The sequence below is a fragment of the Globicephala melas genome, chromosome 19 (assembly GCF_963455315.2).
Source record: "Globicephala melas chromosome 19, mGloMel1.2, whole genome shotgun sequence".
In the NCBI taxonomy this organism is placed as follows: domain Eukaryota; kingdom Metazoa; phylum Chordata; class Mammalia; order Artiodactyla; family Delphinidae; genus Globicephala; species Globicephala melas.
The window spans coordinates 31219073-31232374 of record NC_083332.1 but is presented as its reverse complement, the minus strand read 5'-3'; the positions used below and the strand labels follow the sequence as shown (position 1 = coordinate 31232374).

The 13302-nt window shown below is 46.9% G+C and overlaps 1 protein-coding gene across 4 annotated transcripts in view; it reads left to right on the top strand.

Annotated features, from left to right (window-relative positions):
• The first annotated feature begins 255 nt into the window (after positions 1-255).
• Positions 256-13302, top strand: part of TOX3 (TOX high mobility group box family member 3) — a 109238-nt gene continuing 96191 nt past the window's right edge. For 3 of the 4 annotated variants that reach the window (XM_060288968.1, XM_060288971.1, XM_030832924.2), the window contains exon 1: positions 1382-1514. In XM_060288968.1, coding sequence (XP_060144951.1) covers positions 1428-1514 — 87 coding nt within the window. In that variant the 5' untranslated portion in view covers positions 1382-1427. Of the gene's footprint in view, positions 297-1381; positions 1515-13302 lie in introns of those variants that run through there. The other variant, XM_060288970.1, reaches the window with a different exon arrangement.

Here is a 13302-nt window from a genome sequence, read left to right as displayed (position 1 = left end):
TTCGCCAAGGCTGAGGGCCAAACTGTCAGATGAACCCAAAGCAAGGGGGGGCGGGAAGATGTAGCTTAAAGAAAGAGAAAGAAATCAAGAGGGGGGTGGGTGAGTGCACTGTGAAGAAGTTAATCACCCAGAACCTTTTAGGAAAATAGGGACATTTTCTCTCAGAGAGCGGTGAGTGATCCGCCTAGATCCAGTTACTCAAATGCCTTTCGAATACAAACAAGAGCAAAGAAAATACGAAGAGAAGCGACATGAGGCTTAACCCGGGGAGCTTCAAGTCTGCCTACCTGTGAAAGGTCAGGCCCCCATACCCCTCCTGGAAAACACCACAGGTGTACACGGGGCTCCCAGCTCCCGGCTCTTCGGAGGCAATCGTGCAGATTACCTGCTGGGTTAGGTGCCTCCAAGAAGGAGACACTCGTGGGGGAAGGCGGAGTGGGGTAGAGGGATCGGGGGACCCACGAGGAAGGAATGGGGACGAGGAGTGGAAACCAAGGGAAAGAGGAGTGGTGGGAAGGGAGCGGACGGCGCGCGGATGCTGCTGGCAGGAGCCGGGGGCCCAGGGCAGCGGTGGTCCGAAAGGGGGCGGGGGTCCACACCGGGCACGGGACTGGCCGAAGCGGCCGAGGGAAGGAGGGGAGCGAGGAGCGCTCCGAGGCAGCGGGGACAAAGAGGACCGGAGAGGGAAGGGGGGCGCGGTGGGAAGAAGAGGGGCCCCGGAGAGGGGGAGGCCGCGGCGCGGGCGACGGGGCGGTCGAGGGCTGCGCGAGGCGCGGGGTGAGCCGCGAGGGGCCGCGCGGGGCAGGGGCCGGCGGGGCGGGGTCCGCGCGCCCGGAGGCGGTCCGGGCCGAGAGCGCACCGGCGGGGCGGGCGGCGCGCCAGCTGCCCGCGGTGGGAGGGGCGGAGCGGCGGCGGCGCGGGGAGGGGACCGGCGGCGGAGGGAGGCAGGAGGGGGAGAAGGAGGGGAGGGGCTGGGCCCCTTGTCTCCGCGGCTCCTCTCCTCAGTCCGCCCGGGGAGGAGGAGGAGGAGCGGGGCCAGCCGCCGCCGCCGCCGCCGCCGCCGTCGTCGTCCCAGCCTCGCCCCGCGCACCTGAACTCGCCGCGCCGCCCCGGGCCCCCGCGCCGCGCCCCGCGCCCCGGGCGCCCGGCCGGTGCGCAGCGCTGCCTTGGTGCCCCGGCGGGGCGCGTCCCCCGGGCCGCCTCCCGCTCTCTCGCGGCTCGCGTGGCCGCGCCTTTGTGTGCGGCGGCCGCGGCTCCCGGGCTCCTCTGGCTCCCGGTCGCGGCGCCCCTCCGGCCCAAGTCCCGCGCGCCGCCCCCGGACAACCCCGGCTGGGCGCCCCCGACGGTGGATCTAGCGGCTTCGAGGAGGCGGGCACCGGTCCCGGCGAGCCCCAGTCCCGGCCCCCGGCCCCGGGCCCGGCTCCGGCATGGATGTGAGATTCTACCCCGCGGCGGCCGGGGACCCCGCCGGCCTGGACTTCGCGCAGTGCCTGGGGTACTACGGCTACAGCAAGGTGACCGGGCCGGGCCAGGGCCGGGGGGCGGCGGGTCGGGGGCCACCTCCCCATCCCGGGCGCGCCCCGCGGTCCAGATCTCCGCCTGCTTCACTTTTCTCTCCCCTCTCCGCTCCTTTCCCTTTGCGCCTTCGTTTCTGTCCAACTCTCCCGCTCTACTCTTTCTGCCCCCTTCCCACCCCCCTTTTTGTCCCTCAGCCGGCGCTCCCCTCTCTCCTCCGCCTCTCCTCCCACTGTCTCCCCCCCCACAACCTGGCCGACGCTCTTTGGCTGCCCCAAAGAAGAGCAGCCCAAGAACTGCAAGGGGGGACTCGCGTGTGATTCTTTGTTGTTGTTATTAGTAAACACGATCGCAGTTCCCCTGAGTTTGCGGGGGGAAGGGGGCAACGCAGGAGTCCCCCATCTCGTGGTCTGATGACTTCGCCGCCCCCCTCCCAGCCCATCTCACCTCCCCCACGCCCCCGAGAGCTGGACCCAGGGCCGCTTAGCGAAGGAAAGGAACTAACTTTTGAGCGTGCCCTGGATGGGGTCTTCGAAGAGGGGAGCCGCGAAGTGGTGGGACCCCCGCAGGTGGCCTTTCCTGCCCTCTCGCTAGGGCGCTCTGGACCATGCAATGGAGGTGCCCGCCCCTCCCTGGTTAGCACTAGTGGCTTCTTATCTTTCATTTTGGGGGGAAGGGTAAGTTTGGCATTTCGGGGAGATCAGGGTTAGAGACCTCCACACCACGCCCTGGGTCACCCCACCTCCTTCACCTCCCCCTGTTCCAACTTCGAGGACCCAGCGTTTCAGGTGGCCAAAGGTGGATCTCAGAAGGGCAGCTGGCCGCAGCTCGGAGCGGCGAGTCGGTGCGAGAACCGCGGCCCTTGGGCCAGCGCAGCGCGTACTCCCGTTCTCAATCCTTTCCTGAAGCCCCCAAGGCCAAGCTTTAGAGGAAACATCACCCCGAGGGCGATATTCAGAGAAAGAGCTGTGCTCTGGCTGGCCTGTGCCTTTTGAATGTGGTTTTTCTTTCTCCTTCCCCCCTGCCCCTCCCTCCTCCCCTCCTTTTTCTTTCAAATCGCAGTTTGTTTATGATTGCTTGGATAACAGAGGAGGAAATAAGGAGCCTGCAGAAAGAAAGGTGCTATACAAAACTAATGAATACATAGCAGGAAGAGGAGGATTTGTATCTAAGAGTGAGGAACAGTTTGCTGTGCCCCGTGGCTGATGGAGGCTCGTGTTCCTTTCTGTTTGTTTATACTCCGTTCCCAACTCCAGTGCTGAAGTTTGTGAAACACCATTAGGGTCTCTCTTCCTCACCCCTCTGCCCTGTGTCATCATCACCCAGCTCTGCGCCTGGCACGGAGGGGCCTCCCAACAAGTATAGAAGGAAGGGACATCATTCAGTGTGTTTTAACCCTTTGGTGATGGTGGGCGTTCATGCTCTCAAAATTCCTAGAGTGATAACATTAAGCATTGAAAGAGAAGCAAGAAAAGGCCTATCCCTGTAGCCAGGGTTCAGGTTTAGTTTCAGGCCTCTGATTTTGGATTTACTCAAGTTATTAAATGCTTTCAAAAATCTCCCATGTATGCTCAGTTAGGGACTTAGGCAGCCTAATTAAGTATGTAGTGTTTCTGAGAATCCACCTAATTGTTCCAGTGGGGTATTATTTATCTCCTTACAACTTAGCCTTGTGTATTCAAGCCTTGTATAGCTGGGCATGCTCTTATTTTTGGAAGCCATTACCTTGCCTAATGTAACTACTTCTTTCTCTGATTTAAGATCAGCAACACTCGAATGACACCAAAATAGAAACCTTTTGTACTAATCCAGTCACTGCAATGCGTGGCAAATCTCTCTGTTCACTAGGATCCCAAGGGTACTTCAAGGGACCAGAGGAAATTGTGGGTGTTTTGTGTGTGTCTCTTTTTAGTTTTTGAGAAAGGCTATTTCGAGTCAATTTAAACTCAGAACATTTACTTCTGGGAGCGCCTAGAAAGCTTGCAAACAGACAATATTTATTGAGATGCTTGTTCAGTTTCAGGAGTGAGGATGCAAGATGGATTGCTGTCATATTTTCCTAATGCAGCGATTCGCCTGAAATAACTCGGTTTCTTAGTTATTCAGCAATCTGTCGTCTTAAGTGCTCTGTGTACCCAACTTATGAAAGTCAGTGCTTAATATTGGTAGAAATCAGATTGTACTTATTTTAAGGGATGTTTGCATTTCATTCCTTGCAGATAAAAATACAATAATCTTTAAATTGAGCCACGATACTGTATTTCCCTACTCTTAATTTCAGAAGTGAAAAACCCAACTTTACTCCCCGTAATTTTTCCTTACGGGGAGAATGCAGTAGAAGAAGAAGTATTAACTTCATGGGTATAAAACAGCAAGTGCTAGTTAAAGGTTTATAGCATTTCATTTCATAGCTAACTTGTGTGTCTGAAGTGACGTTATTCAATAGATTTATACTGAAAATGTAAAAACCAGCGTACAAAGACATGCATGTATCTTATTTGAAAACACCTGTAATCATTAATCTTTTAAGACTTAACTTTTGATCATGTGCGTTATCTTTCCGGATGGGAAGTGATGGCTTTCAAAGAAAGTCTGTTTCTGCCCTTTCTTGTTTTAACGACCATCTGGGAAACTTTAGAAGAAATACAGAACCCTCCGCTCCAGGCTTAACAAGGGAAAAGTTAGCGCTTATCGTTAAATTTATTTACAAACCGTGAATAATAGGGTTTCATTCATTTCTCTCTTTAACAAATGACCCGAGTCCTTTGTATAACTTATATGCATGTGTATTATCTTCACATTCTGTGAGTATATGGATCCTTTTTAAATGTCAGCGCTCATGAAAGTGTGTACTCTGTCTATGGAGAATGGATGAAAGAGTTTTGAGGGTTCAAAAGTCATTGCAAGTAGGAGAATAACTTCAAATAAAATATAGCCAGGATCATTAAAATCAGTTAATAATTCATGAACCAGCCACTGATGTATAAACTCAAAGTCATCTCTATTTCCTCAGGGCTAATTTCCATTTTAATTTCAAGTGGAAAATCTACTGTTTGAACATTTCTTTTTCTGATGCAGCTAACAAATTAAACTAACACCTATGTCTTTTTTTAAAAAAAAAAGCTTTATGTTATTCAAGTGAATTAGTGACCCATTGTCTATATATCTGGAACTTTTCTTTCCCTGGGTTCAATTTGTCTTCACCAGTAAGAAGCTAATATGCAACGTATCAATCGGCATGTAGTGGTCAGAAGCCAGCTCTCCTCACCCACCCGCCCCCAAATACACTGTTACGTTTAATGTGGGTGTAAGCCAGGTACAATCACGCATTGGGTTAATAATGAATTTGGACTAAACTCTAGTTACTAGCTTTTCTGCATATTCTTAGGGCTTCCCCACCCCCTTTCAAAATACAGCTATTGACGTCTTACCCTATGTAGAATAATCCTATGCTGTTGTAACTCCATCTGGCCCAAACATTGCTTCCTAATTATTATATGTGTTATTGATCACTCTGCTTAATTAAGCTGTTCTGATGTGAGCACTTTCCCTCCACCTCATGGGCCTCTACCTTGGCTAGCCTGAAGAATAAGAGGACCCAAAGGGTGGTTTGTCATTGGTCTACCTTATTGGAGCCCATGGTTCAAGTTGAGAACATATTGAGAGGGAAGGGGGATTTGATTGAAACTCTCCTTAAGTTGATATCTTGCACTAGCATGAGAACTCATGGTTTTATTTCTAGGGTCTGGAGTATGGGGGTGTTGAATTTTGAGAGCAAATTGAGAGATTTCCATGTCAGGTGTTTAACCAAGATGTGGAAACCACATTGTGAAAGAAGTAAAAGGTTCTTCTAGGGACCTTAGAGCAAGGGTCATAAACTCTGTCTGTAGGGACAGCCAGTTAACCTCCATGAAGCTAGAGGTTGTGGTCAAGTGGAGAACATGCCCCATTTAAAGGGGGAGCCTTGCTCAGCATTAGTAGATTGTTGCCATGCCAACATTTGACCCAGTATCTCCACATTCTGCAATTCTTTTTTTTCAAGAAAATGATAATCTGGGTTTTTATGGGAAGTATCCTGAATTTTAAGTATTGGCTGCAAATTAACAAACACGTGAAATCATTATGTGGGACCCTCAAAGCATGCCTGTGTACTGCTCCTTTGCAACTTTTGTCTTAACAAACTCATATGCAGATGAGGATTCGAAAATCATTTTTAAATACATCATTTCTAGTTTACGTTCAACTCTGTGGGCAGTTCTACTACAGTGTTCGACTATGTGGATAATTCAGTTGAGTGAGTGGAGGAGGTATAATTTAACCACTTTCAGTGTAGTTCTAATCTAATAATTTGGATTCTATCATTCGTTAGTTTTATGGTCTCAAACCAATGGAATAGTTATTCTAGGTCAGAAGCTGGCAGACTGCAGCCCACAGGTCATGGTCTGCAAGTTAAGGTTGGTTTTTCAACTGTTGAAAGAATTCAAAAGAAGAAGAATATTTCGTGACTGCGAAAACTACATGAAATTGACTTTTGTGTCCATAAATAAACTTTGATTGGAACACAGCCCCACTCATTTGTTTACATCTTGTTGGGGCTGCTTTCATGCCACAGTGGCGGAGTTGAGTCATTGTGACAGAGACTGCATGGCTTGCAAAGCCTAAAACATTTATTATTTATAGAAAAAGGTTGCCAACCCCTGTTCTAGATGATCAGTCCACTGATGGTACTGTGATCTTCCTTTGTTCCAAGCCAAGACAGTAGAAAGAAAATCAAGATGGCCTAACTGGAAAGATGACTCTCTCAGAGAATGTTTCTGGAAATGCTTCTAGAACGGTGGGGTCTCAGCCCTGGCTTCAGCCATGGTCGGGTAGGAGGAGGCTTGTAGAAGATACTCAAGCTCAACCTTACCCCAGACTCGTTCAGTAAGAATCTCTGGGGATGGGATCCAGGCAGCAGTGTGTTTAAAAGCTCCCCAGGTGATTCCAACACGCAGCTCTGGTTGGAAACTTTGTTTTAGGCTGAGGATCCTGAAGTGAGCAATGTCCAGGGGCAGTAAAACTGGGTACGAAGTTTGTGATTGCTATAAAGAAGACAAGACCTAGGACAGAATGGTTGGTTCCTGGTCGGCACTCAGGGCCTTTTGAGGCCCTTGGCAGTTCCTAAGCCCTATTGATTTGGGCTCCCCTCCACATCCTGCATTTAATACAATATGACATGATACCATATCTGAGTTGATGTTGATTAGGTGGCTTATGTTTGTATTTTGTAGGCATTTAATTGAGCATCTATTAGTTTTAATTTTGTAGCGTGTGTGTGTGCGTGCACGCACGCTTACTTCTGTGCTGTGTGGCCAATTACTTTTTTCTACATTTTAAACATTTCTGTAGGCTCCTGAGAAGCTTATAGTTCTAGGTGTCCAGTCTATGGTGACTACTGGATAAAGCAGTCCTGCTGACACAAGCTTGAGGTCCAGAAACTCCCCATTTTTCCACGTCAACCAGTGGAATATTGATGAGAACCATGTGCTCAGTGAAGCCTAATATACAGTTAGCCAAAGAATGTTAATTTTAGTCATTTCAGGTGAAGTCAATGGTTGTACGTGGCCACAGCCTTCAAAGTACGTGTGGTTATTTCAAGAACTGTCTACTCCAGGTCACAAACTGTCAGGGAGACACTGAATCCACTTGAGGACTTGTTTTGTTTACTTTGCACCAGTATTTAAAAAAATAAATTAGTTGTCTGTTTCTAAAAATCTTTGCATATAAATCTGGATTTCCAGTTTTTCTTTCATCGTAAATACTGGACCTGTACCCTGGCGTGGCATCGTCTGCTAGTTGCCCTGATTCAGATGGCTGTGTACTCCACAGTTCACCGTGGTCCTCTCCACTCCCTCCACCTCACACTTCGCCTTCTGTATACCTCTCAGGTAGGTCCCAGGAGGCTTCGAGTTTGAAAACTTTGATTAGAAAGAGATGAAATTAAGCGAGCATCAAATGATGCTCAGACCTAGTGAAATGAGGTCACTGTCATCAGAGAAGTACAGACCCAGTGTTCCTTGCGGTATGTAGGATGGTAGATGAAATGGAAAAGAGTAATTTGTGATCATATTATAGAGCCGTGCTCCTCAAACTTGAGCATACACGAGTAATACCCAGAGTGCTTTCTGTAACACAGACCATTGGACTTTACCTCTAGAGTTTTTGCATCATAGGTCTGGGGTGGGGCTCTCAGGTGATGATGTCATACTGGGAGTAGCATGGCACAGAGGGCCTTCAGTGGTAAGGGAAGTAGTTTGTTCTTTGTAAGTTTATCAGCTAGAATGCTTTGGGCTGCAGGTAACAGAATAAACAATAAACAGTGCATAAACCCTAAAGACATTTGTTTACTAGTAAGTCTTTAGGTGGGCCATTTCAGGCTGTTTTGGATGGTTCAATCATGTCTTCAAGGACCCCCTTTACTTTTCTCTTTATTCCGCCATCCTTGGAATTTCAACATTCTCCTCATGGTCACAGGTTGGCTGCTGTAGCTCTAGGCGTCACATCCTCACATGATAGCATGCGAAATGAGAAGCAGGGCAGTGGTGTGGGTGGCAGTAAAGGAGCACTTTCTCTTTCTACACATCTCTTATTAAGAAAGAATAGCTTTCTTGGAAACAGTTCCACTAGACTCTTTCATCTTACTGTTCAGAAACGGATCACATGCCCACCCTAGGACAGTCATTGGCAAAGAAGAAGGGGACTGCTGTGATCAGCATAGACCAATCCCATGTCATCCCCTGGGGCTGGACACTTGTCACATGAGCATAATTGATGTTACGCTCTGTTAGCAAGGAAGGAGGCTGTTGGAAGGACACCCGTGTCTGCTGCTGAGCACGTTTGAAGAATTTTGAGTGGGCTAGCGTGTGGTAGGGGTTGAATTTTGTGAAGATGAATCTGACTTTTTGACTAGATTAGCGTGGGGCCCGACAGGAGGTGGCGGTCAGCGGGGACCAGGGAGGACGCCACTAGCCAGTCAAGATAAAAGTGTGAGAAAGATTTGAACTAAGGAGATGTGAATATGGACGTGAAGGAGAGGAGGGCACGGAACAGAGCATCTCTGTAGCTTAGGAAAGAGAAAGAGGAAGCGGAGACGACTCAGGGTGTTTGAACTGGGGACCTGAATGAATGTTAAGACTTTGAACAGAAGCAGAGAGGCCAGAGGAGAAGCTGGGGTTGAAGGAAAGATAACACTGATATGGGATATTTGGGTGGAACATTCCCACAGAGATGTCAAGTAGGTGCCCTGGAACCTACCCGTGCCTTGGAACTCAGAGAGCTCAGGGTTGGAGAACCAAACTCGGAGGCTTCCTGTAAGTGATAAAGCGCTGGAAACAGAAGTCATTTCTCTAAGAGTAAGGAGACGGGGTGGCAAGGACGCATCCTTGGTCTTGAGGGTAGGCTGGTGCGGTGTTTGGTAATCCAACTTCCCAGTTTGGGAGGCAGTATTTTAGGACGTAACACGTGAAACTCCGAAAATTTGGAAATCTTACTGTACCATGACAAGGATGGTATAAAAAAGGAGTGTGGGGCTTCCCTGGTGGCGCAGTGGTTGAGAGTCCACCTGCCGATGCAGGGGACACGGGTTCGTGCCCCGGTCTGGGAAGATCCCACATGCCGCGGAGCGGCTGGGCCCGTGAGCCATGGCTGCTGAGCCTGCGCGTCCGGAGCCTGTGCTCCGCAACGGGAGAGGCCACAACAGTGAGAGGCCCGTGTACCGCAAAAAAAAACAAAAAAAGGAGTGTGTGTGTGTGTGTGTGATGATATATCTTTTCTAGCTTAACAGTTATTTGGAAAGAAACAGTCTTAAATGGCTATCATCAAGTGGGAATAATGCAAAATTTGCAATACCATACTTTACAACCACGTCAGCCATTTATGAATTAAAACATTTCATGTGTTTTTCTTTGTGTAAGAGATGCAACTTCAAACTGGATTTTGTGACATGTTCATGATGTCATAAGTATCTTGGGGAATCTGTTTTGAGTGTGGTTAATAAGGAAGGACAGGATTTCTGCTAAGTGTGCTTATAAATTCAGTGTATTTTAAAGGTGGATTCAGCACTCTTTTTAAAAAACCCTATTAAAATAAAAGGAGTAGAAGCTTTTATTCAAGGTCTGCATGAGCTTCTGACAGGTTTTATCTTCTCTCTTTGTAGTAGGTCATTTTATTTTCTTTGTTTCCTAGGTTTGTATCCTAATCCCTTCCTTTGGGAGGCCATGTTCTTTTAGATATGTTCCACTCTTGTATAAAACACATTAGCCATTGGAAAATGTCCCTTCTTGTATGACTAACATTCTATCTTTAATTTTAATTTAATTTTACTTTGTTTATAAAAGAATACTTGTCATGTCTTGATAATCCATAAATTAAAGAAATTGGCCAACATCAAGAAGTGTTTGGATTTCACTCTAAACACATATTTGAATGATATAGATTCGTTCTTTTGGAGGAGATAGATTTTAAGGTGGGCCCTTCTATTCCATATCTTGCGAGTTTAATGTGACCTTTTCTACACTGACTATAAATTGTATATATAGAAGAATTATATTAAATATTGTAATGGAAGTGAGTTTTCAAAATATTTTAAATTGATGTAGTGTAACTGTACTATAATGTGAGATTTTTCCAGCAATTTCTACAGCTAATTTATAATGAGCAAGGGATTTTGGTGTGCTGCAGAATAACAAAATTTTTCCACTTTCTTTTAAAAAATCTTCTAGATATAGGAAGGAGAAGTCTCAAATGCTGACCTGACTAGAACACTTTTGTGAAATATGTATTTGGTTGGAAGTTGGTTTTTCTCGAAAAAAGGATGAGTTAAATTTAGAACTATTGAGTACTCATAAAGCGTACTAGTAGACTGTTTTGCTACTCCTTTATGCCTGTCTCCAGGGAGAAACTCAACTCATTATTTGGCTTACTCAAAAAACTCTAACAACAATGTTTAATGGAGAAGTGGTTAAACTGTTGTATAAGTAAAAATTCTTTGGACTCCAAGTGGGGAAAAGTCCTCAAAATGAGTTAAATAGAAAAGGGATTATAAGTTTTGCTTCAGGCATAGCTGGATCCAGGTGTTACAAAGGGATGCTGTCAAGACTCCTTTATATTAGTGTTTTCATCTGTTCGGCTTCTCTCTCAGTCAGGTTAAACTTGCGTGGTGGGAAGATGTTCAGTAGCAGCTCCAGGTCACACCTGCACAGCTCAGCTTCCCCAAGAAGGGGAGATTCTCTTCACTGCTTGTTTCTGTACCTCCTCTGCACTGAGTCTCATTGGACAGACTTGGGTCACGTGCCCAGGCCCAACATCACATACCCATCTCAGGATCAGGGGTGCATACTGGCAGCCCCATGGAAACCACATAGGCCAAGAGTCGGGAGCAATGGATCCTCAGAGAGAGAGCAAAACACTGATGTCACAGCAAAGGGAAGTGGGCATGAGGTAGTTAAAAAAAAAAAAAAAGTCCATTTAAACTGCTAAATGAAGTGAGACTTGACAATTTTTGAGGATTTGAGTTGTCCATGTTTCTTATTCTTTGTGGAAACCAGAAATAGCCTGTGCTTATTTAATGCAAATGCCATCATTGTTATTTGCCAAGCACTTATTAGGAATGCACTTCTTGTGAGGGGCTGAGATTAGATGTGGTCTGCCTTCAAGAGACCTCTAGTTTGGTAGGAGAGCAGGTGTGCATATGTGAGTGTTCATGAAATTCGTGTGTGTGTGTGTGTGTGTGTGTGTGTGTGAATATGTGTACATAGGGAGATGTTATAGGCAGAAGCCAATGGTTGGTTTGGTGAAAGTGTTCCAGAAATGGTCAAGGAAGGGGAAACTTCAATGTAGGCAAAGAAGGGCCTGTTAGTTAGGGTTCACCTGCAAGTAACAGAAAAAAAACTTGAGGGAATTCCCTGGTGGTCCAGTGGTTAGGGCTCCGCACTCTCACTGCCGAGGGCCCGGGTTCCATCCCTGCTTGGGGAACTGAAATCCCACAAGCTGTGCAGTGCGGCCAAATAAAAACAAAACAAACCAAAAAAAACCCCAGACAAACAGTAACACCCCCCAAACCACTTGAGAAGCAGTGGCTTAAATGAGATAGATTTTCTCTTGTCCCTAATGAAGACCAGAGATAAGTAGTTCTGGGCTGTTACGCGGGCTTCATAGACATCTGGGACCCAAGCTGTCTCTAACTTTCATGTGACCCTTGTCCTTATGGTCCAAGGTAGAATGCCAGTCATCATCATGGTCCAACCGGCAGGAAGGAAATGTGGTCAAGGGAGGTCTCCAGAGGCTGCCACAGGACACTTGCTTCTTTCTCACTGGCCAGAACTGAGACACATGGCCACACCTGTGACTGCCAGGTTGTGGCTGGCCACGTGCCCAGGGAACACTCAGTTACTGCAGAAGCAGGGGTGAGTGCCTATGAGTGAGTGATGGGTGAGGTCCAAGGAACCCTTTTGGGTATCTCCAAGTTGGAGATTTCGTGAACAAACTGTAACATTGTATTTTGCTAAACTTCGTTCAATATTTTCGGTTTTATTTGCTCCTGGAGGGTCCTCTTTTGGTGAAAGAGATACACTGTGCTATCTTTTCAATCCTTTCTTCAGCTTTGGGGTTTTATTTTGGGCATGCTTAAAATACCCGATGATTGATCTGTGTCTTTGTAGGAACTGCAAATCCGATGTCCTAATATTAATTCATTACCTATATTTTAGGCCCAAATTTTTCTTCTTTTCAAAATACCTCTTGAATTTTTACACTGCCATTTCTCAGGTCCTAACTCTGGGTAATAGAGTTTTGCGCACAAGTCAGTCTTCAGTTGCGTTTTTTAAAACTAGATTGTTTTTCAACTGATGGGTTTCCTTTTTGATCAAACCCAGCTTACCTGTGACTCATCGTATCCACACATTCACCAAATCTTCTTCCCCAGAAACCTGCAGTTCTTTACGCCCTTTCTCCTCACTTAACCCTCTGGCCCCCTTCTTTTACCCTTGACCATGCAACCTCGATGGCAAAGACACGGCAGCTTCCTCAGCCCCCTCTCCTTTTGCTGTGTAGGCTGTGTCAGCCCCTGGTCAGCCTCATTTCTCAACTTTAGGGTAACTGAACACTGTGTCCGTTTTCCTTTCTAAAAACGAAAGCTCTCTGAGTGTGCTTGGGTCCTTCTGTTTATCTGTTTATTCTCTTGGACATTCTCCAAACGGAGAGTCCAAGTCGTCTCCACTCTTTTTAAGTCACAGTCAGACCAGCTCTCCCCTCACTCTTAGGAGGGAACTCACATCTTTCGCTTCATGAGGAACATTGATATTATCTGCTAGGAATTGCTCATGTGTCATCCTCACTCGTGTAGGAACCGCTTCTCTCTTTTATCCAGACCCAGAGGAGAGCAGTTTCTACTCTTTGGGAGAAATTCCCCCAACAGCGTCATTCCCTTTCTGATTGTTGAATATTGGTTCTGCGGACAGCTCCCATCTTGCCCGTCTTAGTCCTTTTTCTACTTTCAAATGTGCCCAGATGTCCTCTGACCTCCACTACAGATTTTCCAATCTACAGTTTGTTGAGGGCCACCTCACTTGTCACGGCTTTGGCTGTCTCCTCATTCAATCCACATTATAGTACATGTCATGGTTTTGTTTAAGTCACTTTTTTCCCTTACATAAATTAATGTGAAATGAAGACCATCTCAAATGGAAAACCCTATCACTTCCCAGACATAGAAGAAAATCCTAAAGATAAATACCAGGGGAGTAAACAGTA